Raw genomic sequence first — 25,845 nt, forward strand, 5'->3', positions numbered from 1 at the left:
AGGTCCCCTAAGCTAGCACAGGTGGCAGCAAGCAGTCAGGCCTTCTTGCAAAGGGCCCACAGCCCAGTGAGACACTGGAGAGGGTTTTAAGCCAAGTGTGGGCCTTGGCAGGATGTGCAGCGATGATCTGCAGCCCCACACGAGGCTGATGCCCTGGGCAATGAAAGGTCCCAGTGCTCAGGAGCTCCAGCTGTCCCAGGCATGCACTCAGCCACCAGCCCATTGCAGGTACTGCCTGGGCACCCATCCCTTCCCCAGCCCATTGCTGCCCCTGCCCTGCCTGTGCCATGCTGCTCTCTGTGCCCGATGGGGCAGCAGCACCTTATCTGCTGTTGATTTCCTTCCAAGACACAGCCCATGTGATTGCTCACACCTGGCTGGCACTTAGTTGGCTCTTGGCTGAAAAACTGCCCGGCCTTCAATGCTGTGCCTGTGCCAGCTGGAGCTCCTTTGGTGTCCCAAGCAGGTAAGGACAGCTGGCCCCATGCAGCACCTACAGCTGGCATGGCTCTGGTGAGGCACAGGGAGCCAGAACAGGGGTGTGCAGACCCACGGGCACACACATGTCCATGTGTGCAGCCCCACTGCACAGGGGTGCAGCACAGAGCAGGAGGGCCCAACAGGTTGGCAGGCAAACACACTGGGGCTATTGATGCCACATCAATCCTGCAGCCCCGACAGGTGAATGGGCTCTCACTCACACCGTTAAGATAAATGATATTTATTTGCTGCTAAGAGCTTCCAATAAGAGGCCCCAATGAGTGACTTTTGAACCAGCAGCTCTTGCTGCTGCTACACGCCCAAACCAGAGAAAACCCTGGGAAAATCTCCAGGGCTCCCCTGTTCCAGTGGACCCTTCCTGCCCCACACTCAGGACCACAGCATGGCCCTTGCCCCTGCCTGGCATGCAGACCCTACCCCGTACATCCTATCCCCAGCCCTTCTCTGGCCCAGCCTCACAGGGCCACCCTGGAGCACATGCCCACAAAACAAGTGCTGGGACTTGACTAGGACTTTTATTTCATCAATGCCCATAACACAGCTGCACCTGATGCTACCACGTGTACTGCTCCCAGCCCTGCAAGCCACGCTCCCCATCAGGCTGTCACCAGCCTATCCCAAAGCCTGGCAGCTGCTGCTGCAGGAGCCACCCCGGCAGGACAGAGGTGACAGAGCCACCCCCAGCCCGGAGGGGCAGCATGTGCTGGAGCTCAGCCGCTGTGTGTGCCCAAGCCCAGCATTGAGAAGGCTGCACGGTGCTTCCTCAGCAGCAGCCGGATCTTCTCATCATCTGAGTCTGGGTCCAGGGGCTTGTTGTACTCATCGTCCTCGGTCTCAGAGGCCGCCCGCTCTCCGCCAGAGCCCCCCGCCCGCTGCGAGGATGAGGAGGGCTCCAGGGCACTCTTCTTCCTCCATTTGGTCCGTCGGTTCTGGAACCAGACCTGTTGCCCCACGGGCCCAGCTCAGTTAGCAGCCAACACACTGCACACCCCACGCCACAGGGACCAACACTCACCTTCACCTGAGACTCAGTCATGCCGAGAGAATAGGCCAGCCGCGCTCTTTCCGGACCTGCCAGGTACTTGGTCTGCTCAAAAGTCTTCTCCAGAGCAAAGATCTGGTGTCCCGTGAAGGTTGGGCGCGTGTGTTTCTTCTTGTGGATGCTGTCAGCCAATTGAGCTGGGGCTACAGGGGAGGAAGAGAAGTGGGTGAGCTCTTGGCAGCCCACAACTCTGGACATTTCTCCCCTTGTCCACATGCACCAGCCTTCAGTGACCAAATAGTCTCTCCATACCTGCTCCCCTCCAAATTAAACCTGTATTCCTGTTTCAGGGCTTTAGCCCCATCCCAGGAAGGCTGAGCTGCCCTCTGTTCAGGTCCCACACAGCTAGAGCCAGGCTAGACACCTCCCAATCAAGGATGGTGCTAAGTGCTTGTGGTGAGAGGACAAGGGTCACTATCAACAGTGCTCGACCCCAGAGCCATGCAGCGCTGGGACCACCGTGCCCCCTGCCCCACACCTTGCAGGACGCACGGCAGAAGACAGGCAGAGCTGGTCATTGGCTCGTGGCTGTGCCAGGAGCAGATGGCCAAACTGCCTAACCCATCTGCTCCAAAATCACCACCTGGAAAGGGGTGAATGGGACCAGAGCTGCAGGTTCTGAGCAGCTGCACCCAGCCTCCCGGGGCTTCTCATGGCACAGTGGATGTGCCCACCCTACCCACCCCTGGCACAGCAGCAACATGCTCTGCAATTGCCCTGACAGCTCTCCAGCAGGAAGGCAGCGCTGCCAGCCTGGGGCTCTGGGGCTGGCCATCCTGCCTGTCTCTGGCATGACCGAAACCAGGCGCTGACCCCAGTGAGGCTAGCTGAGAGACAGGCAGATCTTGTCAGTCAGAGGGCTCTGCCTGCCCTTGCCAGCTGTGGCTGCCCGGAGGCAAAGCATCAGCATTTGTCATTAGAGCTGCCCCTGCCCTTGAGCCAAAAGTTCGGTGCTAGTTTGGGCTCCGGCAGGTCTGGGCTCTTTCCTCCTGTCCTGGCTCAGCCCACCAGCCGTGCCTCGTGCGGGGCGATGGCTCAGACACAGCCGGCCCCGTGCCCCTGCCCGAGTGCTGCCAGCCGGGACTCCGCCAGCCCAGCCCAGCCCAGCCCAGCCCAGCCCAGCCCGGTACTCACGGCCGCCGCACTGCCGGCCCCGCCACTCCGGGGCCGCCTCCGCCCAGCAGCTCCGTGCCCGCGGCGGGTACTCGCCGCCGGCCTTTGGGAGAGCGCCCACCTGGGGCCCGTAATAGACGCCCGGGGAGCTCAGTCCGTTCAGTCCGCCCGCGTGCGGGTAGCCGGGGAGGAGGCCGCCGCCGGGGGTGGCCGCGGGCCGGCCCAGGATGTCGGAGATGCCGTGCGGGGTGCCCGCAGCCAGCTGCGCTCCCAGCCCGGGCGGCCCCAGCTTGTAGAAGGAGCTCTGCACTGAGTACTGGCAAACAGGAGCCTTGGCCTCGGGGAAGGGGCCCAGCGAGGGGCCGTTGAGCAGGAAGGTGCCGGGCAGGTTGGCATCCATGGCTCTAGCACCGAGGCGGTCTCAGAGCCCGGAACCCCGGAGGTGCGACGGCCGGCCCATCACCACCGGCCTGGCGGCTGCGGAGCCCCAGAGCCGCGCTGGCCGTGGCGCCTGGCTGGCACGGGGATGGCGGCGGGGCCGGGGCCGCGGGCAGCCCGGGGAGCGCCCGCTGACCTCGCGGCGGCTCCGGCCCCGGACCCTCAACTTGGGCTCGGGCAGTGCCAACATTTCTCTGATAAAGACGGGCTCTATTAGAATAACGCGCGCCCATTGGCCGGCGGGCTGCGCGCCGCGCTCCCATTGGCTGCACCTCGGCGGCAGCGCGCGATTGGTGCGGCCCAGACAAATTGCGCTTTGAACGGCGGCGGCGGCGGCGGGAGCGGGAGGACGGGACGGGACGGGACGGGGCGCGATGGGACGGGACGGGACGGACGGGACGGGACGGGACGGGACGGACGGGACGGGGCGCGATGGGACGGGACGGGACGGGACGGGACGGGACGGGCGCGTGGGACGGGACGGGACGGGACGGGGCGCGATGGGACGGGACGGGACGGGGCGCGATGGGACGGGACGGGACGGGACGGGACGGGACGGGACGGGACGGGACGGGACGGGGCGCGATGGGACGGGACGGGACGGGACGGGACGGGACGGGACGGGGCGCGATGGGATGCGGCCGAAGCGCGAGGCGGCGCGCACACTGGACAGCTCCCGGCGGGGCCTCGGCAGCGCCGCTGCCCCGGCACAGTCCCGCAGCGCTGGGGCCGCCGCTGGCACCGGCTGCACGGACGCTTCCCCCTCGCCCAGCCCAGCGCACGCTCCTGCTCGCTCCAGCTCCCCCGGTAATGGCAGAGCACGAGAAGCCGCCACTCCCACGGCTGCCACCGCCCTCCCGGCAAGAGGACACCCGCCCCCGCGCTCTCCGTCTTCCCACCTTTGGAAAAGCGGAGACGAGACGCTGTTTGTGTTGATTTATTTATTAATTCATAGCTGGTGTACAGGGAAATGATCTATACATCAGGGTCTAAGACAGGGAGATCCAAAAGGCTTGTTTCCATAACAATTAAAAAAAGAAAATAAAAGTTATTTTTAAAACTTCTAAAAAGCTTCTAGTGTGCAGACTGCAGCATTCTCTAGGCTCAATGTTGGGTGCAGCCTCCCCCTACCAGCCCTACAAGCAATCTGAGCGCGAAGCAATGTCACTGCAGGTGCCTGGCACGGTTGCAGCACAGCACATTCCCTACGGCATACACAAGGCCAAAGCACTGGACCCACACACAACTCTAGGGTGATGCTACAGAGTCAGCTGTTGCAGTGGGTCTATGGAGGTTATTGTACGCAGCAAGGGTGATGGATGGAGAGTCTGTGCCTATATGGCTCAACGTTGGGGTGGGGAGGGGACTGTTTTGCTCTCCAAGGCTAAGCTGGGTCAGTTGTTTCACTGCAGCGAAGCTTCTTCTCGGCCACAGGGCAGCCAGGGGCTCTCCCAGCAGACGTGCACCCACTGAAAGCAGGGCTGCCCTGCCAAGGCCACCATCATGGCCTGAAGCTGGAGGTGCGCTTGTTCTGCACCTGGCCACAGAGAACAAACTCAGACTCTGCAAAGCAGGTCCATGGCCACTTCCAGGAGAGAGAGCAGGGGGTCCCCACATCACTGCGCTACAAATGCCAGGTCCCCACATCAGTTAGGTAAAGGGCAAAGTCAGGGACCTAGGACCACGTTCCAACTGTGCTCCTGGGGTCAGGTATTACAACAGGTTCAATCTAGTGCCCGACTCTGAGCTGCCTGGGCAGCTCTGCCCAGCACTGCTCTCCTGCTGGAACAGCTGCTCTGGGGCTCAGGCTGCTGCCACGGCAGATTCCAGCTGGAGAGTCTCTGGGATTGGTCCCGGGAGGGTCAGTGTCCAGGGCTACAACCCCCCTTGCAGGGAGGCCAGGGTCCCTGCAAAGCCCTTGCCTAGGGTGCATATTGCACAGCTGTTGGCTATTGCTAGCTCCTGGCTCATCTCCTGAGCAGATATTGTGCTGAGTAAAGCTAGGCACAACCCCACGTGTGGCACAAGCACCCACTGCTCTCTCTCACAGCACATCCTCCCTGGGCCCCAAGCACCTCAACGCAGGACTACAGCTTCAATCCAGCTGGAGACAACACAAACTGGGGCTGGACCATGGGACTGCACCTCTAGCCCCCCTCTTCAGGCCAGGAAGGGGCCAAGCCCAAGCAGAGGGGCACAGGACAGGGGTTGGATGCTGCCTCCTCACTCCTACAGCCTTCCTGCTCCATTCACCAGAGCTGCTCACATATTCCAAAGGCTTTGCCCATCCTGCAGCCTGAAGAGGTATTTGAGAGCAGAGCTGTTAGTGCTTTGTACATACTGCTAGAGTGTCCCTAGGGGTTTGCATAGTATTTATTGGTTCATATACACAAGGCTGATTGCTGTACAGTTTACACTTTCAACATAAGCAACGAGCTCAGTGCTCAGCCCAGAGCTCTGCCCTGGCGGGAGACTTTGCACGTGCTGGGGAGAGGAAGGGCAGCCCTGCACCAGTCCCTCTGCCCAGAGCAGCTGTGCTCCCTGCAGCCCCTCCTTGCACCCTCTGGCCACCGCTGGCCCCCAAAACCCAACACTCACAGGGAGGGATCAGAAGCGAGTCCAGCAGAGGCAGCACAGGCATTTGCGGGGGCCAAGCGCCTCTCCTCCCGTGCTGAGCAGCGCCATGCTGTCCCACTTTCCTCCTGAGCTGCAGCACAGGCGTGGGGATGCATCTGCACACGCAATCACACGGGGCTGGAATCTCCTCCCCTCTCATTTTCTTCTGCTCCAGCTCGTGGCTCCCAAAGGAGCTGGGAGCACGGCCCTGGTGCGTGGTGCTGTCTCTGGGCTGCTGGCAGCAGCGGGGCAGGGATGGAGCCCCTCCTCAGTTTGAAGTACTGTAGCTCATGCGTCTTGCAGTCGGTCGGTCATGCGGATAGGACGGTAAGTATGTCTCATACAAAATCATGCCATTAGCCTATAGAAACATGTACAGCCAGCCCTGCTCCCCTCCACTCTCTGCTCTCCTTGCCTCTCTTCTCAGGTATGTGTCAGAACGTGTGTGAACTTCAGTGGTTTGGTGTTGAGGTGTGATCCTGGAGAGACACAGAGAGACACAGAAATGGGGTTACCAGGCATTCATGGTGGCACATCCAGGATAAATGTTGGGGGCAGCCAGGTACATAGCTGGGAAGTCCTTCCTATACACTGTGCTTGTCCCACATGCATCCAAGCAACCATAAGACAAGTTTTGGGGGTGCCAGTCAGTGACAGAGCACCACTAAGTGGCAGGCCTGGACCTAGGAGCAATGACATTGATGGTACTGATGGTGCTGCCACAGCTGCAGAGAGCAGCAAGCAGGAACTGAACTGCACCAACTGCAGCGTGGCACTGGGAAGGAGCTGGCAGGGCTGGCTGCTCTAGGTTCTGGGATGCAGGAGGCCAGCCTTGAGCCCCCCACCTCATCTAGGGAGACTGACTGCACCCCACTCTCCCAGCAGCGAGGAAGACCTTCCCCAGTGCACAGCCTGGGCCACTTTCACATGAAAAACTGTAAAAGCAAAGCAATTAGTGCTCATGCACGAAGGGGTTGGTTCTGCTCAGACTCCATGCAAATGCAATCTATCCCCTGGAATGGCTTTGGACAAAGACAATCCCTCTGTCAGTACCCGGCGTAACCAGGAATAACAACTCTGTGCCACTGTCACTGGGGACCATCACCCAGAGCAGCTAGGACACTGTCACAGCAGCAGCAGCCCTTGGCACTGTGGCTGCAGTAGGTGCTGTGCACACAGTGGTTGGAGCATTGCTGCAGAGCTGTGCCCACAGCACCCAGGAGCAGATTATCAGCTGGGGCATTCTGATGCCCACCCTCAGTCTTGCTGCAGCTCAGCAATCCCTCTCTGCAGGTGGGAGCTGGGCACAGCCCTGCCACTCTTCCCCCAGGAGAATGTGCATGAGCAGAAGCTCAGTGCAGGCAGCTGCACAGAGAGCCAGGACAGAAGGAAGAGTAAAGGCAGGGTTACCTCAAAAGAGGCCATTTGAGGGGTCACTGCTTCCCCCTTTTCAGGCTGGCTCGTTTCACTATCTGAGCCCCCATCCTGCCCCCAGAGACCTCTGGTTTCGGGACACGCACTCGCACCTCCTCCTGAGAGAGCCGCAGGAGCAGGAAGCAGGACATCACCCAGGTGAACAGACAGACACAGAGAAGAGGACAGGAGAGGGAAAGGTAGAGTCAGTTGGCAGGCAGAAAACATCAAGCAAGAAGACTGGTGCAGTGGGCAAGATTTGCCCCTGGAAGTCTTAGAGGGGAAACAGGAGAGGAGTGCAGAGCAGAAGAAAGGACAGAGGGTGACATTGTCCCAGAGCCTGAGAGTCCTGGGTGCTGGCCCAGGCAGGCTCCTGCAAGGCAGGGCTATGAGCCACACTGTACCTTGGTGCCCAGACCATCCCGGTGCAAGATGGAGTATTTCATGAAGTGATCATCCTCAGCCTCCAGCTCTCGGGGCTCCTGCAGGGAGCCCTCCAGAATGATCTCCTCCTGCTCGTGCCTGTCACCCGTGTCACCAGGGCCCAGCTGACGCACCACCTTGCGGATGATCTGCGGAGACCCACACGCAGCGGGTGTCACAGCCAGCCCCAGGCACCAGGACCGCTGCTCACGCATCTGTTCTGAACCGTGGTGTGCAGCCCGTGTCCCATGAGCTGGAGAGCTGCCGCGGTGTAACCCAAGACAGCGGGACGCGAATACCCTACATGGCCCCGGGCTGCGGGGTGGAGGGGACAAGAGGAAGGCTGCGCGTCGCTGCCCGTATCTTGCCGCCGATCACTCACCTTCTTGGTGATGATATTGCCTTGATCGTCGGTGAAGTGCTCCTCAGTCACCTGCTCTCCGGGGAGATGAAGGGCTTCGTTCCCCTGCGGGAACAGCAGGGAGATCAGCGCATGTGAGCGCGGGGAGGGGAGGTGTTGTGCAGGTAGAACAATGCACCTGCCGTGCCCGCACCGCTGCGTGTGCCCCTGCCCTGCCCTGCGCTGCTCTCCTCTGCTGTGCCCGGCTGCTTCAGCTGCGCTCCCGTTACCTGCAGCAGGACCCGCCGGCGGACGACTCTGGCCGAGAGAGCCTCCTCGTCATCCGCCAGCCCCGGGCTCTCCCCGAGCTCCTTGTCCAGCTCCCGGTGGGCGTGTTTGAGCAGGAAGCGGACAGAGCCCCTGACGATGTGCATGACGTTCTGGCAGCTGACCAGGAAGAAGGCCAGAAGCACCAGGGCGATCAGCAGCTGGGCCAGGATAGCCCACATGGTGGCTGGGCTCGCAGAGCCGCCCGTGTGCCGCTGTCAGAGCCCGGCCATGCCCGCGGCTCCGCAGCCGTGCCCGCTCTGCCCCCGCAGCTCTGGGGGCGGCGAGAAGGGCGCGGGCAGGTGGGGCGGCTCTTGCACGAACTGCTGCGCTGTCATGTGGCCAGCCGGCCCTGGCAGCAGCGGACGGCGCTGTCCCTCTCTGTCCCTCTCTGTCCCTCTCTGCCCCTCTCCCTGTCCCTTTCCCTGTCAGCCTGCCCGGCAGCCTGCCCTGCTGACTGCATGCGAGGGCAGCGGGTGCTCCTCTGTCACGGCACAAACGAAGCCCTGGGCAAAAGCCAGGCTTTGGGGTGTCATTGGAACCATGTGTGACTCAGGTAACGCAGAGCTGAGCAGCCACCTCTGAGCGGGGCCCTGCTGGCTGTGCGTGCCCCGGCTGGGGAAAGGTGCTTGCCCTCACCTTGTACCTGCTGGCTCTGTGTGACCGTGGTATCAAGCCCACCACCCAGCCTGGCCCCTAGACCAGCTCTATTTCTGGCTCCAGCAGGCTGTTGGGCTGGCAGCCAGGGCAGATACTCAATAAGGAACGAATCTGGGAGGGTGGCTGGGTTATAAATGGAGAGCAAGAGCTCAGGTATCAGGCACAGCAGGCTATTCTGGGCTGAGAGGCACCCCAAGGGGCAGGAAGAATGCCAGAAGAGTTGAAGAGCTAGCACCTAGTCTGCCTGACTGGCCTTGCAGCAGGCTGCAGAAAAGGCTGTCCATAGGGTCACCACTTCCTGCAGGGCTGAGTCCCCTGCTTCTGCCCTCACCTGCCCAAAGAAGCGGCTGTCGGCCTCCTCCTGCCAGCCGCCTGTGGGGTGCTGAGGCTGCCACTCACTGTCCTCTGCAGAGCTGATCCGCATCAGCCCCGTGGCTGGCACCAGGACCTGCTCTTGCTCCTGGCCCTGTGCCCCGGAGGCTGTGGTGTGCGTTGGGAGCAGCCTTCGGGTGACTCCCTCCTGCCAGGAGCCCGCTGTCAGGTCCTGTAGGCAGGAGATAAAGGAGCCTTCTGCATTCCAGTCCCTCAGCCTGGGCACCAGAGAGGGACAGGGATAGGGAGAGAGAGACAGAGAGAGAGAGGCAGTCAGCTTTGCGTGGAGTGCTGCACCCTGAGCACCAGCCGAGCCCGGCAGGCACCGGCGCAGCCTGCACCCACGGTGCTGGCGCCACTCCCCAGCTCATGGCTCCACTCCCCAGCTCATGGCTCTGCTGGATGCCTGGCAGAAGCAGCACAAAACACACAGATGCACAAAAGGCACAGGCTACCTCTATGCCATGCTCCCTGCCCATCCCACAGCTTGGCTGCCAGGGTCTAAGGCAAGAGCATGCTGCGCTGTCATTGTCTAGTGTGGTCTAGCTCTAATGTGTTCTAATGCTGTGGAGCATTTCTGGGTGCTGCCATGGACCTCATGGGTCCAATGGCACTGGGAGTGTGGGAGGAGGCAGCCCAGGTTAGGGTTAGCTCTTGTAAGTACAACCTACATGCAGGGTCTGGCTGACTGGGCTCCCTTTCAGGTGTTCTGCAAGGAGCCCTCCAGAGCATTGCCAGGAAGGTGTGAGGCACCTGGCCCAACCATTGTTCTAGGTACTGCAAATGCCTGGGCTCCAGAGCTGGAGACCAGCAGGGAAGCAAGCAAAGCAGGGAGATAGATTATTGCAGCTGGCCCAGCACAGGGCAGTAGCTGGCAAAGCAGTTGTGCTCCCCTACCACAGTCACCCTGGTGACCCAGGCTGCAGTACCTGTCTGCACTCTTCTCCACAGCATGGCTAAAGGTAGGTGATGTCATGATCCTGGCTTGCACCTTCTGCTGAACTGAAACAAAAGAGACTTCACTCTCCGGGTCCTGCTCCCCAGTCCCTGGTTGATGATCACCAGATGGCATCTTCCCCTCTGGCCTCTGCCCCTCCTCCTGCTCTAGAAGGTCAACCAGGCCATTCATGGCATCTGAGTCCACTGTGTCATCCTCAACCAGGTCCATAGAGCCCATGTGGTCTGGGCCATGAGCATCTGTTAGAAGTTGCCCTGGGAACCGGCCTTCGCTTGTGGCATCCGAGTCCTCAGCCTTGCTGCACTCCAGAGAGGAGTCCTCAGCAGTCACCAGCGAGGGGGTGAGCCCCGAGGACCACACCTGCATGTCGGACATCTCCATCAGGGCATCCTGCTCAGTGGCAGCCATGGGGATAGCATCCATGATGGCCACCTCATTCCAGTACTGGTCGGCACGCAGCGGGGATGGCAGTGTGTAATGCAGGGAGGCAGGGGACAGCAGCTCGTCCTGCAGTGAAGCGTAACCTAGATGGGCAGACAGAGGCATCATGTCCAGCAGCCATCTCACGCACGCACAAGCACAGTAGGGCAAAAGGGAAACAGCTCCTGGGAGGACGACTGCCCCAAGGACAGCAGTGGTCATGCTGGTCACAGCCCCCTGTGGCCAGGCTGAACAGGGCTGTGCTCACAGCAGCAGCTGCTTTCACATGGTCCCTGCCAATGCTGCCATGCCTCCCTTCAAGTCCTGGGGCTGGTTTGGGCAGGTCCTGGGGCTGCCTCCTTCCTGTGAGGAGGTGTTCACACGATTCTCCATCTACACTGCAGGACACAGGGCCCTTTTTGCTACCCTGCTCTACCAGACCCCTGGTCCCTGCCCACAGCACCCATCCAGCATCAGCTGGCTGGCAGTTAGTTCAAGTAGCCAAGTCTGGCAGGCACCAACTCTCAAAGCCAAACGCTCTCCACAGCACAAAGGAGCAGGCTGGATGTACCATGAGCAGAGAAGGATGGTCCTGGAACATGCCATGCAACCCCAAGGCCCTGCAGAAGGCAGCCAGGGCCTTACAACCCTGTTGGTGTCTCCAGGGCTACAAGCCATTGTTCATGGCTCCCAGAGCCATGTGCACAGCTCACGCACATCCATATGAACTGCAACCAAGCCAGGCACTCCTACCCATGCAGATGGTTTTGCTCAGCCTTTTTCCGCTTTGAGGCATTTTTTCACCCCTGGAGATCAGCAGTGCACCTGTTCTGCTCCCCTGGCAGCCAGGGAATGCCAGCCACAGCCAAGGTACAGGGTACAGCTGGGACCCTTGGCACAGAAAGGGCACCTCACCCATGGGCACCCAGGTGCCTGGCTGGGGCATGCAGTGCAGTGCCAGCGAGGGAAGGAGCGTGGGACTGTGCAGGAGGAGATGCTGGGATGCCTGGGAAGGCTGCCTGCAAGCATGGCAGCTGTAAGAGGGGTCCCTGATGACATGCAGTCGCTGGAGTAGGATGCGGCTCCCAGAGGGCTTAGCTGAGGTGGAGACAGTGGAGACAGGCAGTGGAAGATGAGAGAAGGAGAGGCCAGGATGAACTCAGAGGAGAAAGGTGAAAAGAAGTGACCCACAGGAGTGCCCGCACCTGGCAGCACTAGGTGGCATGTTTGAGAAAACAGAACAAGGGGAGAGACAGAGAGGGAGAGAGCGATGAGCCAGCACTGCAGGGGCAGAGCCACAGTGCAGGGCTGCAGCAGCACAAAGCCCTGCCCCTGGCTGATGGCTCCCCAGCAGCATGTGCCACAGCTGACTCTGGCTGTGTCCCCACATCCAGGCACACTCTGCCTGGGACCCAACCCAGGACCACCACCACAGCTGTACAGCCAGGACTCGGTGAGCTCCCTGGCCACTGATCAGCTTGCACAGACAGAGACACCTCTCACTGGGATAAGGAACACGTGACAGTCCCACCTGGAGAGTTTCTGAGAAAGCAGTATGGCAGAGCCAAGCTTTCTGCAGCAGAAGCCCCAGTGAGGAGGCCACATCTGTCAGCAATGCCTTGTGCCCACTCAGTTCTCAGTGGTCAGGCAAGACACTAGCCCCAGTCTCTGCACAGACTGTGCCCCAGGGCCCTCCTGCATTCCCTGTCAGAAGCTGGGGCTCACCATTCATCTGGGATGGTGAGAGGGAGTAGTCTCTGTCCGTGTAGCGCCAGCTTCCCTTCAGGCTGCGGCTCTGCCGACCAGAGCCCTCCAGCATGTTGACAATTTCACCACGGTCGATGTTCCTCAGTGCCGCGTACAGGTTCTCAACTGCAGGGAGAAGGTGGTGTCAGCAAAATAGTCACTTGGGGAGACACAGCCATGCCCCAGACACACCCCAGGTGGGCAGGGAAGGCAGATATGCATGAACCACCACCGTAAAGCCAGCCAGTGATCTTGGAAGATGCACACACTGCTCTGTGTAGCAAGCCCTGCCACCTGTGTGCCCGCATACAGCTACTCACTCTTGGCATTCTTGCCCTCCCGGCTGGCCCAGAGGTTGAGTAAGGCTATGCTCTGTTCCAGGAGGGAGTTGGGGTTCTCCACACGTATTCTGTTGATGTCATCCACCCCAAACTGCAGCTCACGTGCCAACTCTGGGGAAAACACCTTGTCAGTGTCACACCCTCTGGTGCCCCCCACAAGCCTAGGGACGTTGTGAAGGGCTCAGCCAGGACCAGTGCAGAGACCCTCTGTTAAATACAACTGAACACAGCAGAGCAGGCAGGAGCAGGGGCTGGGATGGGGAAAGGGCTGAAGCCCCCCTGCTCAGGCTGGCTGTGACTAGTGCAGGAGAATCTCATGCTGGGAAGTGTGGGCTGTGCCATTGGATGTGTGGCTGCAACAAACAGCAGAAAATGTACAACAGATAACAAAGCCCCAGGCTGGTACGTGTGTGTGTGAACATGTGCACAGCCATGAGAAGGTTCACTCCAGTGCCCTGCAATGCTCACCAGCAGCGGTGCAGTGCAAAGCAGTCACTACAGCCTCCCTAAGTGTCAGCCTGCCGAGGAGTGCTGTGCACCCTCACAGCTCTCGGGTGGGGACTCACCTGCCCAGCTGAGGCCCAGCTGCTCTGCTATGTCCACCATCTTCTGATCTGCCTTGTCCGTGCTGCTCAGAGAGCCTGGAGGGGCAGAGGGAGTCACAGCTCAGCTGCACAGGGCCCTGCACAGCGTGGCGAGGGGAGTGGGGTGATGGCATGGGGGTCTCACAGGCCTGTAGGCACTGCCCTGCCCTGCAGGCAGGACCAAGGAAACCTTCACAGGAAGGGAAGCTGCAGCGAGTGCAGCTACGCCAGGATTATCCCGGCCTTTCCGCCGGCCTGGGCACCCAATTCAGGGAGTGAGCGCTGGCACGGTCCCAGCAGGCTGCATACCAAAGCTGGTCTCGCTCAGGATGCTGTATCGCTCCCGCAGAGACAAGGGCGTCAGCGTCCTCCTGCGCTCCTCGCTGCCGCTGCCCTGCAAAGGGGGGACAAACCAAGGGCTCAACAGCTCCAAAAGAGGGCAGCAGCTCTGCCCTGATGCGACTGCTTCTCCTTCAGCCCCAGAGCAGCATGACATGGCCACATGCAGCGGGTGAAGAAGAAAGCTGACAGCAAGGGCTGTCCCCTGCACCTGGGGAAGGGATGGGCCCTCACTGTGCCCTACCAGAGTGCCAAAGATCCTGCACTAACCTTGGTGCAGGGTGGGATGCTGATGTTCAGGTGGCAGAGCACGTGCTGGAGGTCCTCGTATTTCATGGCCTTGCGCAGGAAGGACAGGGAGCCGCTGGCTTCCCGGCTGCTGTCCCGCACCTGAGTGCCAGAGCCCGGTTAGGAGCTTGGCACGAGCCAAGGGCCCAAACTGCTTGCCCAGTCCTGCACTCTGACATTACCTTGATGGGGATGACAAGACGATTCTCCCGGAAGGACTGGAAGAGGAAGGTGCGGGGCTGAGCGGCCTTCTTGACAGGCACCAGGTTCCCTGAGAGTTCGACGTGCAAGGGCATTCCCTCCACCACCTGACCGGGAGCAGAAAATATGCTTAGACCCTGTGCAGAGCTGCTTCTCCTGCTCCTGGACAGGGCAGGAAACCCTGGCTCTCCTGGCCAGGCTCTTCCACTGGCATCAGTGTCCCCTGACTCTGTTACCCCATCCCTGCCGCCCTCCACACGTGCTGCTGGGGACAAACCTCAATGTCCCTGCTGCGGGCCACCTCAGTGAAGTTCTCATGCTGCTCTAAAGTCTTGTCAACCTTGTCATCAGTCATGCAGTAGCAGCGCAGCCGGCCTTCTCGTGCATCGTTCATCTTGGCAAACACCACAAATTTGGCCATGTAGGGCACAGCTGTCAGCTCCTTGTACAGCATGGTGGCGAAGTGCACAGCCTCAGCTGTGCGTGGGCAGTCAGCCAGCCAGAACCTGCAGGAGATCTGGGTCGGGGTGCTGCTGGGCATGGCACCCGGGAGCTGCCCCCACCCCTCTCAACAGTCACCTGGACTGCAGAGGAAGCCCCAAGAGTTCTGGACACAGAACCCTGTCTGTGATGGGGACACACCCAAATACAAATATTGGCCCACTTCCTTCTGTACACCCAGCTGTCATGAACGTTTCCTGGAGTGTGTTCAGGAATGGGGGTCTCAAGGCTAGGGGAAACCACCCTGAATGTAGGAATAGGGCAGCACCAGGGGTAAGGGGCTTTTCCTGGGAAAGGCTGTAGCAAGGCCCAAGGAGCAGCAGATATCCTCAGACGGGCACACGTTTGCCCAGGACTCACCTGGCAGACACATTGGTGGTAAAGTTTGCACACTCATTTTCATAAACCAGCTTTGTGGTGCCTGTTATGTCTTCCCACTGGGCTTGGGCTGTCCCTCCTGCCACAGAAAGCAAGGGTAAGCACACTGTCTTTCCGTAAGGCCGGGGCCCTAGGCATCCCCTAGGCATTTGCCTTCTCCACAGCCGTGCCCTTTCCTGAACCCCCTGGAGCTGCATCCCCCGAGGCAGCCCAGCCAGCCCCAGGAGGGCAGCCTGCAGCCTCACCGATCACGCTGCAGAGCAGGCGCAGGCTGGTGGTGTCACCCTCGCCGCTGTCCCGGGGATTGTCCTTCCAGGACGGCGGCAGTGGGATGCGGAGGCCGATGGGGCGGTGGAACTTCCTCCGTCGCGGCTCCACAGTGACAATGGGGCTGAAGGTGGCTTGGTTCCCCAGCAGCTTTGTCACCAACTCATCGGGCACAGGCTGTGCCTGTGGGGGGCACAGGGATGGGCATCAGGGATGGTTTTGTTTGCCCCGGCTGGAGCACAGCCCCGGCGTGCTGCCCACCCCTGACTGCAGAAGCCTGTCTGGGCCCCGGGCCGGGCTCTCTGCACTCACCTGCAGCGCCAGCCTCACTCTTTTGGTGACAGCAGTGTCTGGGAAGGTGGCCTGTACCATGGGCACCAGTGTGCTTTTCAAACACCCTCCCTCGGGGCCAATCATGTCGCAGTCCTGACAAATCCGGGACATGACCACGAAGTAGAGAGGGAAGTCAGTGGTGATGATGCGGCAGACCCTCTTCTTATCCAGCTCCTCCTGGCTCTCCAGCTCTGCAAGGGCAGCACAGCCATCAGCGCTCATACACCAAGCCTGGCTGTCACTCTGTGACTCTGTCACTGTCACCCCTCTGTGCTACACTGGCCACAGCACTCAGCCCTGTCCCACTGCCCAGGGCACTGCAGCCCTGCCTGTGAGGTGTGGAGCCTGCAGGGATCTGTGGGGTGTGCAGGTGAAAGGGAGCTGAGGTGTGCAGGTGAAAGGGAGCTGAGGTGTGCAGATGCAGCCCCTGCCCTCCTGGCATGCTCACCCTCGTCCATGCCATTGAGCAGCTGGTCCATGTAGCTCTCCTCATAGCGGTTGCGGTGCTCCTTCCACACAGAGCCGTTCTCGCTGCGCAGCACCACCAGCTCACGGTCCCCGCGTCCGTACGAGGCAAAGTGTGGAATCTCCACAATGACAGGGCTGCAGACAGCAGAGCGAGGCCACTGGCACCCACGAGCTGCCACAAGGACACGCAGGCACGAAGATGGCCCTGGGCAGAGTGCCTGCCCGTGCTGTGCAGCTGCTGGGGGAAGGACTGGTGGCCTCCCTCCTTCTGGGAAAGAGGGCTCTACCCCTGTTGGGACAGGGCTACTCTTGAACGACCCGTGCCAGAAACAGGCTGCACCCAGCAAGAGGAGGGATCTTTGCTCTGCCAAACTCAAGAAGCAGCCACAGGCAGAGGTCTTGCCCTGGTAAAGCCCTCCAGATGAGCCCAAATCTGTCCCCAGTCCTGAGGGATGACCCTGGCGCAGCCCAAGCTGCTCTTTTCCCAGCTGTGCTCACCTGAGGAACTGGGCACCAGCGGGCCCCAGGGCGATGATCCGGCTGGCCAGCCCCTCCTCCTCAGCCAGGGGCGGGGGTGCAGGGAGCTTCTGCGGCTTCACCAGGCGGCAGGTGATGCGGGTGGGCGCAGCACAGGCGCGCGCCGGGATGACCACGCGCAGGCCGTGGTGCCGGCTGCCCCGCATGGAGCCCCCTCGAGCGTCCACCATGAAGCTCACCAGGAACCTGGGGGGACAGGGGCGCGTGGGCACCTTGCAGCCGGCTGGCGAGCGCAGCCTGCCTGTGCTGCGCGGGCTGGGCACTCACCCTGTGTGCACGGGGCTGGCCACCGGGCTGATGTTATCTGAGGTCTCCGTGGCAGGGCTGCTGGGGATCAGGGAGTCCTCGTCAAACTCTTTGGAGGGCTGTGTAAGGCAGGGAAGAGACCCTGTGGGCAGAAGGTCCTATCTGGGGGTGTTGAGCCCACCTCCCCTTACATAATCCTCGCTGGACAGTCCAGTACCTTCGGGTCAATGCCCACCACCCAACACACACTTGACCTCTGTGCTGATGGGGGAGCAGCAGGGAATTCCCCAGCAGGGAATGCATGGGGGAGGCTGTGGCAGGCTGGATCTCATGCTCACCTCCTGTGGGGACACCGAGGGTGCATGCAGCAGGCTGACTTTCTCAGCTTCTGTCTCCACAGGTCCTACCTGCTCAGTCTCCTCAGCTCTGGTCACCACAGTTTCAGGTGGGATGCAGGGGACCTGCAGGACAGCTGGAGACTCCACCCTGCCAGGAGAGGGTAGTGACAGACACAGAGGTTGTAGGGTCCCTCAGCCCCTGCCCATCCCCACAGAGTCCTGGGGCTGCTGGACAAAGACAAACTAAGCAGCAGTGCCATGTCCTGCTGCAGGAACAGCACTGACCAGCTTTGCCTGCCAGGAACACTGCCCAGAGCCTCACATGCCCACAGGGAGCCCAGCCCAGCACAAGGCTGGTCCTGGGCCCCCACCTGCCCCCTCCCCACCACACAGAGTCTCTTACGTTTGCTCCAGTGTCGTTGTGGTCATGAACTCCAGTATCTCCCTTTTGCCTTCCTGGTCTCTGAGATCAGGTGTCTTGGGCTTTGGTGCAATCAGCTCTTCCTCTGAAACCAAGAGCTGGCTCAGCAAGCAGAGGCACTTGGACAAGGGAACGAACCCAGCCCTGGCCCCCACCCCTCCTCAGGGCTGGAGCCAGGGCCCATCCCTGCTCCCACTGCTTGACACACACACACACACACACTCGGCCCCTGGGTCTCAGACAGACATGGGGGGCTTTGCTGTCTGCCAGAATGGGTTTGCTGGCAAGGCAAGGCCCCTGCGGCAGGCCAGCAGGACAGGAGCTGTGGGAGCCATCAGGAAATTTGGCTGCTCACTAATCTTTCTCAGAGCACCAAACACAGTGCAGAGACTGCAGGGGACAGCTTTACTGATGTCTGGGACAGGGACATAGGCACGACTGGAGGCTGCCCTAACACTACACCCCAGTGGAGGCACAGAGCTCTGCTAATGCTGACCACTGGTGCCATTAACACCTGCTAACTAGCTCATCAGAGTTTGGCTCTAGCCAGTGCCATGGGGAGGGTGTCCAGCACCTCCCAAAGCAGATAGAGCGCCCCAGAGATGGGGAGGGGACCACAGCAGCACAGAGACCCTTGAGCTCTCAGTTAATCCCTGCTCTGGCTGGGGTGGCATGGGGCAGCTGCGGAGGGACACCAGTGCTTGTCACCAGTACCAGGTTCCTCCACCTGCCATGGACAGGGCCTGGGTCTGACTAGGGAGTCAGAGTCCTCCTGAGTGGGAGGATGCCCATTCATGCAGTCACACCACAGCAAGCAGCACGGACATGGATTGGCAGGGAGGATGGCAGGGCTGGCTGGAGAGCCCCAGGCCAGCAGTGAGGCTCAGCAGATGGATATGGCGTGCGGATGGTTAGTGGCCATGGGGTGAAATGGGCCATTGAGCTGGGGCAGGGGGACATTTCATACCCATTACTGTGACATGAGCAGTGCCTGCAAAGTAAGAAGAGGCAAAAGTGAGGTATTGGTGGGAGGGTGCAGGAGCAATCCAGCTGCAGCTGGGCTGGGATCTGGTACCCTCCAGCAGAGCAAGGCACAGTGGGGGCTCTGCATGCCCAAGGGCTCTCTGCACAGTCCCTGGGCATGGGATCACGGAGATGTCCAGACATATCCCTCCTGCATAGTGCAGGGAAGCACCCAAGCCAGGAGGTGCCACCTCAGGGGTCTGGTGGGCTTCCCTTGTCCTCTCTGCAGTACCGCAGCAGGAGATTCCCGCCCTGGGCTGTTCCAGTTCCAGCTGGAACATCAGCGCCATCCCCGGGACTGCTGCCTGCCACACCGACCCAGCAGATCTCTGGGATGGTGTGACCCAACTCCCACCCTCACCTTCATCCTCTGACACGTCCAGAATCTCGTCTACAGTCTCTGGGAAGCTCATGCGGTGCTTGTCACCAACTGACTGTGGGAGCAGAGCAGAGTCAGAGGAAGGCAGGTTTTGCTGCACAGCTATCTGCAGCCCCCTCCTCACACCCGGGCTGAGCAGCCAGCTGCAGACCTTTCCCAGGCTGCTCCCAGCCCCAGGTGCCAGTGCCCAGGGCTCACCGGGATGTCGGTTTCCTCCGTGACAATCTTGAGCACGTCTGTGACCGAGATGTAGCCGAGGCGCTTTGCGATGGCCAGGGGCGTGGTGCCGTTCTGCGCACAGAGCAAAGACAGGCTCAGCAGCAGCGCCGGGGCAGGCACAGCTCGGGGGGGCGCCGGGCAGCGCCGTGCTCACCGTGCTGATCTCGTTGGGAGACGCGCCGTGCTTCAGCAGCAGTGTCACCACGTCCGTGTGGCCCTGCTGTGCCGCCTGGTGCAGGGGCGTGTAGCCCAGCTGCAGGGGAGGACAGAGCATGCTGCAATCAGTTCTGGAAGCCTGCTGCCCCAGGAATGGCCCCAGGCCTCACACACCGTGCTTCGTGCCCGGAGCCTGAGGACAGCTCCACTTCCCCGTCAGTCTGCATGCTGTTGGCATGGCAGAAGGGCCTTGGAGCACAGGACACCTCTGTACCTTTGTCTTGGCATTGACATCTGCCTGGTGCTGCAGCAAAAACTTCACCAGCTTGATGTTCCCATAATGGCTGGCCACATGCAGTGGGGTATAGCCCATCTGAAAGACAAGATCAGGTCTCAGTCTGCCCTCATCACTGCTTACTGCCCTTCTGGCTTGGATATGCTCATCCACAGGCAAGCCCTTATGCATGAAGGATGAGGCATACATCCGAGGGCTTCCCAAGAGCCCAAGACCAAAGCAGAGGGCTTCAAACCATACTGTACCTGTGGGTACAGAGGTGAGCTATAGGAGCAGGCAAGAATCACCCCCCAGAGAGGTGGGGGGAAGAGGAGGAAAAGTCCCCAGGACACAGGCAAAATGGTAAACATGCCTGCTAGAAGGGAGTCTCTTGCACAAAGGAAAAGAAATGCTCTTCCCTGAGCAGGCCTAGAGGTATTCCCCCATGTGTTTCGCCAAAGCCATGGTCAATGACTATTTTACCCTGGTCATTGCATCCACTGTGACTCCATGTTTCACTAGAACATCAGCCACCAGCACATGTCCCTCTTGGGCCACAAGATGGAGAGGAGTCAGGCCGCTCTGCAAAGAGAGGAGGTCTCAGCACAGTGGCACTGCCATCACTGCAGGTCCAGCAGCAGAGGCTCTGTCAGGTCTCCAGCCTAGCAAAATGACTGACAAAGTGCACTGCCCAAACGCAGGGGGAACAGGGCCTGGACCACCATCCAGACTGCTGCTCTCTGCTGGCTAGTTTGCCTCCAGCCTGGCAGGATGCGCTGGGACAACTTACCTTGTTGCCTAGGTTGCCATTGGCTTGTTTGGAGAAAAGCAGTGCCACCATGTCTGCATGCCCCTCCTGGGAAGCCAGGTGCAGGGGAGTGACTCCCTGCATGGACTCAGCATTTGCAGAAGCCCCATACTGCAGCAGGCTGCTGGCCACTTCCATCTGGTTCTGCTTGGCAGCGATGTGCAGGGGGGTGTACCCGTTCTGCAGGAGAGAGGCTCGTTGCAGTGCTCAGCCCTGCCAAGCTGACTAGAAGGGACGGGAGGTACCTCCCTGCCTCTGCAGGGCAGGTCTGCCCTTCCTAGCTGCCTCCAGAGCTCAGGGATGCCCCACACACCATTCCTCTGACAGCAACCTGCCCTGCCACTGACAGAAAATCCCACTCTTCCAGCCAAGTCAGCATGGGGGTTTCAAACACCACCTGCTTCAGGTTTGACTGGTGGGGACTGTCCTGGAGTTTTCTACACAAGAATTTCTGCAGCAGTATGCAGCCTCCGGGAGCTGCAAAAAGCTGGGGCAGACACACCTGCGGGGATGTGGCTGGCTGAGGTGTGGAGCTAGGCTCCCAATACACAGCATTAGTATTCAGGCAGAGCCTGCAGGGCCTGGAGCAGGCTCTGCTGGCACGCTGCAGGAGCAGAGCAGCTGGCAGAGCCCAGGCTGACGCGGGGCTGGCGTGACGCAGAGCAGCGGGAGCCCAGCACGGCTGCTCAGGGGAGCAAGGTGCCAGATGGGCAGGGCTGGCACCACCAGCCACTTGGCTTGCTGAGGATGCAGCTTCTGCAAACAACACGGGAGGCAAGGCGCCTGCTGGCGTGCTCTGTGGGGAGATGCTCCCCATGCTCAGGCAGAGCCGAATGACTCTCACAAGCCTGGGTTTTCTGACTCACTGCTTCATAGCTGCATGCAAACATTTGCCTGTGCTTTCCCAAACTGCCAGACCGCAGCGCTGCTCTGCAGGACTTGCCATGGAAACACGTTCCCCACGCAGCAACCACCGTGCTGCTAGCAGGGACCATCCTGACACAGCCTGCCTGCTGGAACAGGACCCCTGCCTGGCACCCTGCCTGCTGTGAGGACAGGCAGCCATGAGCAGCAGACACGAGAGAGGCTGGTGGTGATCAGTCCCTCATACATCCCCTGGGTGCCAGGGCTGAGGGGTGGTGCTGGCCCCAGACTGGCAGGCACTGGACACACAGCACATTCCCACATTCTCACATCCCCAGGGAAGCCTAGCCCAGACTCACCCAGGCCGAGTTGTGTGGGGAGCTCCCCTTGGGAAGCAGCAGCTTGACAATCTCCAGGTTGTTGTGGTGCACAGCCACGTGCAGTGGAGTCAGGCCATTCTGCAGTGGGGAAGAGAGTACAGACAGGTGAGACAGAGCCTCTCCTCGTGCTAGACCACTCCCCTCACACCAACAGCACTCACCTTCCCTGCTGCATTGGGGTGAGCGTCATGTGCCAACAGCAACTCTGCCACATCCACCTTCCCATACTTGGCTGCAACGTGGAGAGGGGTAAATCCTTTCTGAGGAGAAAGGCAGCCCATCACAGGGTGGCAGAGATGAAGAGTGCTGCCCCTTGTGTGACACACAGCCTGCCCAGCCTTGCCCCAGCTGGTGATGCCTTCTGCAGCAGTGCACTCAGCAGCCTACCTTGGTCATGCAGGTCTGTGAGGCTCCCTTCTCCAGCAGGGCCAGGGCTGTGTCCATGTGCCCCTCTCTGGCAGTGATGTGCAGGGGCGTGTGCCCTGCTGTGGTGGCCAGGTTGGGGTTGGCATTGCTCTCCAGAAGGAGTTTGACCATTCCAGTGTGGCCGATGCGTGCAGCGCAGTGCAGAGGAGTCTGGTCATCCTGTGAGGGTGGCAAAGAAGCTGTTTGTGCAGACCTGGACCAGTCCCTTCCTGTGTGCCAGCCCTCTTGCCACTGTTGCACAGCTCCTGGTAGGGGCTGCACTCTGTGCACATGACTGCAAAGAAACCAGCACTAGCTGTTCCCAGAGCTGATTATCACACAGGTCCTCTATACCTACCTTGGCCTTAGCATTGGCTTTGGCTTTGTTCTGCAGCAGGTACTTTGCCACATCTGTGTGCCCAGCTCTGGCTGCCATGTGTAGCGGAGTCTCTACTTTCTGCACCAAAGACAGGATAAAATGGTAAGGCCAAAGGAGAGAAAATGCCTTCCTGCAGTCATTCCTCTGCTCTGAACAGAGGAGAGCAGTGCCTGCAACCCTTACTGGTTCCTCGTGCCAGCACAAAGGAGAGGGCTCAGGTCAACAGAGGGTGCAGAACTTGCCTATCCTGCTGAACCCAAATAACTTGAGCCCCCAGAGTCCCAGCCAGGGTGGAACTCACCACGTTGGACACATTAGGAGACGCTCCACGCTGCAGCAGAGTCTTGACAATGGGCAGGTGTCCCATGAAGGCAGCCACATGCAGGGGGGTCAGGCCGGACTGTGAAGAGAAGAGGCCAGAAACCAAGATGGGATTTATGGCCTTGGCAATATCTCTTACTGCCTCTCCTCCTTCTCCCCAGGGCAGGTCTCAGCAGAGGCAAAATCTGAGTCCCCAGTCTGCTCCAGGAACCTGGCAGGTGAGTGTGGAGGAAACAGGGAGCTGCTGCCTCCCCTGCATCTTCCTGCCCTTCGGGAAGATGCTGCCAGGCTAAATAGGTTCTGAGCTGCAAAAAGCACCTGGGCTATGGCAGAAGCAACAGGGAGATCATATCCTGCTGGGTTGCCCACACTGTACATGCAGAAGAAAGAGAGTTGAGGATGGGCTCAGCCCACCCACCTCTGTGACAGCATCGATGGAGGCCCCTGTCTTCAGCAGCAGCTCCATCACACGGATGTGGTTTTTCTTGCAGGCAATATGGAGGGGCGTGAAGCCATTCTGCAGACAGACAGACGGATGGTCATTCACAGGAACACTCCCTCTCCCCAGGCCCGCCCACCCTCCCTTGCTCACCAGGGCCCGGGAGTTGGGCTTGGCGCCCCTCTCCAGCAGCAGCTTGGCCACGCGGTGGTGGCCGCAGTGCGCGGCCACGTGCAGCGGCGTCAGGTGGTCCAGGGTGATGTCGTCGATGTCGGCGCTGTACTGCAGGAGCAGGCGCACGCAGTCCAGGTGGTCGCCCTGTGCTGCCATGTGGATCGGCGACAAGCCGTTCTGCGAGGGGAGCAGGGGCTCGGGGCTGGGCCAGGAGGGCTCGAGCATCCACCCAGCCCTGCTGTGCACCCCCAGACACTGCCCCAGGGCAGAGGAGACAGCCTGTTCCCCGGGGTGCTCCCAGAGAGGAGCCCCAAAATCCCTCACTGAGACTTACGGAGGAGCAATGTGGAGTGGAGGGAAGGGCCTGAGCTGCTGCCATGGGGCAAACTGTACCCAGGCATGGTACCCACGGTACCCAGGCCATCCCCTCCTCAGGACTGGTCCCTTTGAAGGACGAAGCCCTCGAGCAAACGACTCTAGCTAGGGCCAAGTAGGGCAGGAAGCTTCTTACCCCTCGTCAGGCCAAAAAAAGCCCTAAGTCAGCCACAGGTGCCAGCCAGCAACTGTGCACAGCTTGTGACCCTAGTGTACTGCCCTGGGACCTTGGCACCAGTCACAGCCCCACCAAGTCCTCTGGGTACCTTGGTCTTGGCTTGAATGGGAGCCCCGTGGTCCAGGAGGATCTCTGCAATTCTCACATGTCCATTGCGTGCTGCACAGTGGAGAGGGGTCAGCTCGTCCTGGGAAGAGAGAAGGGTTCAAGGGCTCAGAATGGCATGGAAGGGCAGGGCCCCCTCAGGTAGATGTCTGACAGGGACTCTGCAATAATAACTTTTTGTCTGCAATATAAAGCAAAACTGAGCCTGGCCACAGCTCCCAGGGCACACCTTTGCTGCCGTGCAGCCTCCTCTCACCTCTACATGTGCCAGCAAAAACCCTGATACAATGCCCTTCGTGCAACAGAGGCCTTTCCTCACATTGCCAGCAAGATGTTTGCAGGGTAAGCCCTGGGCAGTAGGAGCTCAGGAGGGGCCAGCCCTGCCAAGGTGGGCTGTGCTCTCACCTTGGTGCGTGTCTCGATCTGGGCGCCCCGGTCCAGCAGCAGCCGCACCATGATGATGTTGCCTCGGCGCGAAGCGATGTGCAGGGGAGTGATCCCATTCTGCAGGAGGAACAGCAGGCTGTCAGAAGGAGCAGCCCCTTCTCTTTCAAGGAGGCAAGGGACAAACAATGGACAGAGGGCAGGGAGAGCTAATCTCTGCACAGGGACAATGCTGGGGAACAGCTGGGGAGCAGCTGGTTTAACAGGGCTGTGAGAGAGGGCTGAGCAGCTAAAGGCTGCAGGCAGAAGCTACAGAGAGCTTGCAGGACAGCACCAACTCATGGACTGGGCTTCACCCATGGGTCTGGAAGAGACATCCTAACTGCAGGTTCTATGAGCTCTGCCCTGCAGCAGCAGCAGCAGCAGCAGCAGCAGCAGTAGCAGCAGCAGCTTTCTCGCAGCCTGGACACAAGGTCCCCAAGAGCTTTCAGGGATGCATGGCTGTTTCTGACAGAAGGCAGACAGCAGAAAAGGCCCATGCTGGTTATTAATTGCAACTCCCCATGCATCTGCACTACTTTCTGCATAGTCCCACGTCAGCAGGGTGACCTGGCAGCTGCTGCTGTACCCTACATGGAGGGGAGGCACAGCATCCTCCTCGGATGCTGGAGCAGCACGAGCCCCAGTAGGTTCCCAGCCTGCACTCACCTGGGGTGTGAAGTTGACACTGGCTCCACGGTTCAGCAGTAATTGGGCCACACTGAGATTCTCATAGTGGGCTGCAATGTGCAAAGGGGTGAATCCAGTCTAGGGAAAGAAGGAGGGATCAGCCAGCCAGACACATGCTCCCTCATGAAACCATGGATAAATACAGCATACCAAGCTGCTGTTCTCCCTGGGGATGTAGAGAAGCTCCCAGAGACAGCATAGAAAACCACACACCTTGGAGAGGACATCAGCATTGGGGTCATTCTGCAGCAGCACGGCAGCTGTGCGAGTGTCATCATTGCGGGCTGCAATGTGCAGGGCAGGCAGACGGACCTTACCCCTTGTCCCATAGTTGATAAGGTGAGCAACCACATTCTCGTGTCCTTGCTGGAGAGCCACAGCTAGCGGAGTGAAGCCGTCCTGCCAAGGAGAGGGAGAGAATCAAGGAGCCGTGGCAGGATCCAGCACATCCCTCAGCAGCCCCCACAAGCAGGGCCACAGGCTCCTCCCCAGGGATCTCACCTCTGTGGCTACATTCTGGTTGGCTCCATTTTCCAGCAAGAACTTCACAACTTCCAGGTGGTTCTCCTGCGCTGCCATGTAGAGAGGTGTGAAGCCTTTCTGCAAACACAGGGCCATGGACATCAACACAACTCTTCCTTG

The 25,845-nt window shown here is 60.2% G+C and overlaps 1 protein-coding gene across 12 annotated transcripts in view; it reads right to left on the reverse strand.

Annotated features, from left to right (window-relative positions):
• Positions 1–705: 705 nt before the first annotated feature.
• Positions 706–25,845, reverse strand: part of ANK1 (ankyrin 1) — a gene marked incomplete at its 5' end in the record, with an annotated part of 55,080 nt that continues 29,940 nt past the window's right edge. For 4 of the 12 annotated variants that reach the window (XM_079328795.1, XM_079328801.1, XM_079328804.1 and 1 more), the window contains 40 exons: positions 1,304–1,442; positions 1,517–1,686; positions 7,528–7,695; positions 7,929–8,012; positions 9,205–9,463; positions 10,175–10,727; positions 12,349–12,495; positions 12,690–12,821; positions 13,277–13,351; positions 13,604–13,688; positions 13,904–14,023; positions 14,104–14,229; positions 14,400–14,628; positions 14,984–15,080; positions 15,247–15,451; positions 15,581–15,792; positions 16,050–16,204; positions 16,568–16,792; positions 16,874–16,971; positions 17,191–17,338; positions 17,594–17,696; positions 18,579–18,602; positions 18,996–19,068; positions 19,212–19,304; positions 19,387–19,485; positions 19,663–19,761; positions 20,146–20,244; positions 20,453–20,650; positions 21,694–21,792; positions 21,876–21,974; positions 22,102–22,299; positions 22,478–22,576; positions 22,800–22,898; positions 23,238–23,336; positions 23,412–23,609; positions 24,074–24,172; positions 24,496–24,594; positions 25,183–25,281; positions 25,417–25,602; positions 25,705–25,803. In XM_079328795.1, the coding sequence (XP_079184921.1) occupies positions 1,534–1,686; positions 7,528–7,695; positions 7,929–8,012; positions 9,205–9,463; positions 10,175–10,727; positions 12,349–12,495; positions 12,690–12,821; positions 13,277–13,351; positions 13,604–13,688; positions 13,904–14,023; positions 14,104–14,229; positions 14,400–14,628; positions 14,984–15,080; positions 15,247–15,451; positions 15,581–15,792; positions 16,050–16,204; positions 16,568–16,792; positions 16,874–16,971; positions 17,191–17,338; positions 17,594–17,696; positions 18,579–18,602; positions 18,996–19,068; positions 19,212–19,304; positions 19,387–19,485; positions 19,663–19,761; positions 20,146–20,244; positions 20,453–20,650; positions 21,694–21,792; positions 21,876–21,974; positions 22,102–22,299; positions 22,478–22,576; positions 22,800–22,898; positions 23,238–23,336; positions 23,412–23,609; positions 24,074–24,172; positions 24,496–24,594; positions 25,183–25,281; positions 25,417–25,602; positions 25,705–25,803 (5,532 nt within the window). In that variant the 3' untranslated portion in view covers positions 1,304–1,442; positions 1,517–1,533. Of the gene's footprint in view, positions 1,443–1,516; positions 1,687–2,677; positions 3,437–4,129; positions 4,680–4,769; positions 6,190–7,120; positions 7,243–7,527; positions 7,696–7,928; positions 8,013–9,204; positions 9,464–10,174; positions 10,728–12,348; positions 12,496–12,689; positions 12,822–13,276; positions 13,352–13,603; positions 13,689–13,903; positions 14,024–14,103; positions 14,230–14,399; positions 14,629–14,983; positions 15,081–15,246; positions 15,452–15,580; positions 15,793–16,049; positions 16,205–16,567; positions 16,793–16,873; positions 16,972–17,190; positions 17,339–17,593; positions 17,697–18,578; positions 18,603–18,995; positions 19,069–19,211; positions 19,305–19,386; positions 19,486–19,662; positions 19,762–20,145; positions 20,245–20,452; positions 20,651–21,693; positions 21,793–21,875; positions 21,975–22,101; positions 22,300–22,477; positions 22,577–22,799; positions 22,899–23,237; positions 23,337–23,411; positions 23,610–24,073; positions 24,173–24,495; positions 24,595–25,182; positions 25,282–25,416; positions 25,603–25,704; positions 25,804–25,845 lie in introns of those variants that run through there. The other 8 variants (XM_079328802.1, XM_079328798.1, XM_079328806.1 and 5 more) reach the window with 7 other exon arrangements.

The sequence above is a fragment of the Erithacus rubecula genome, assembly GCF_903797595.1.
Source record: "Erithacus rubecula genome assembly, chromosome: 29".
Classification (NCBI taxonomy): Eukaryota; Metazoa; Chordata; class Aves; order Passeriformes; family Muscicapidae; genus Erithacus; species Erithacus rubecula.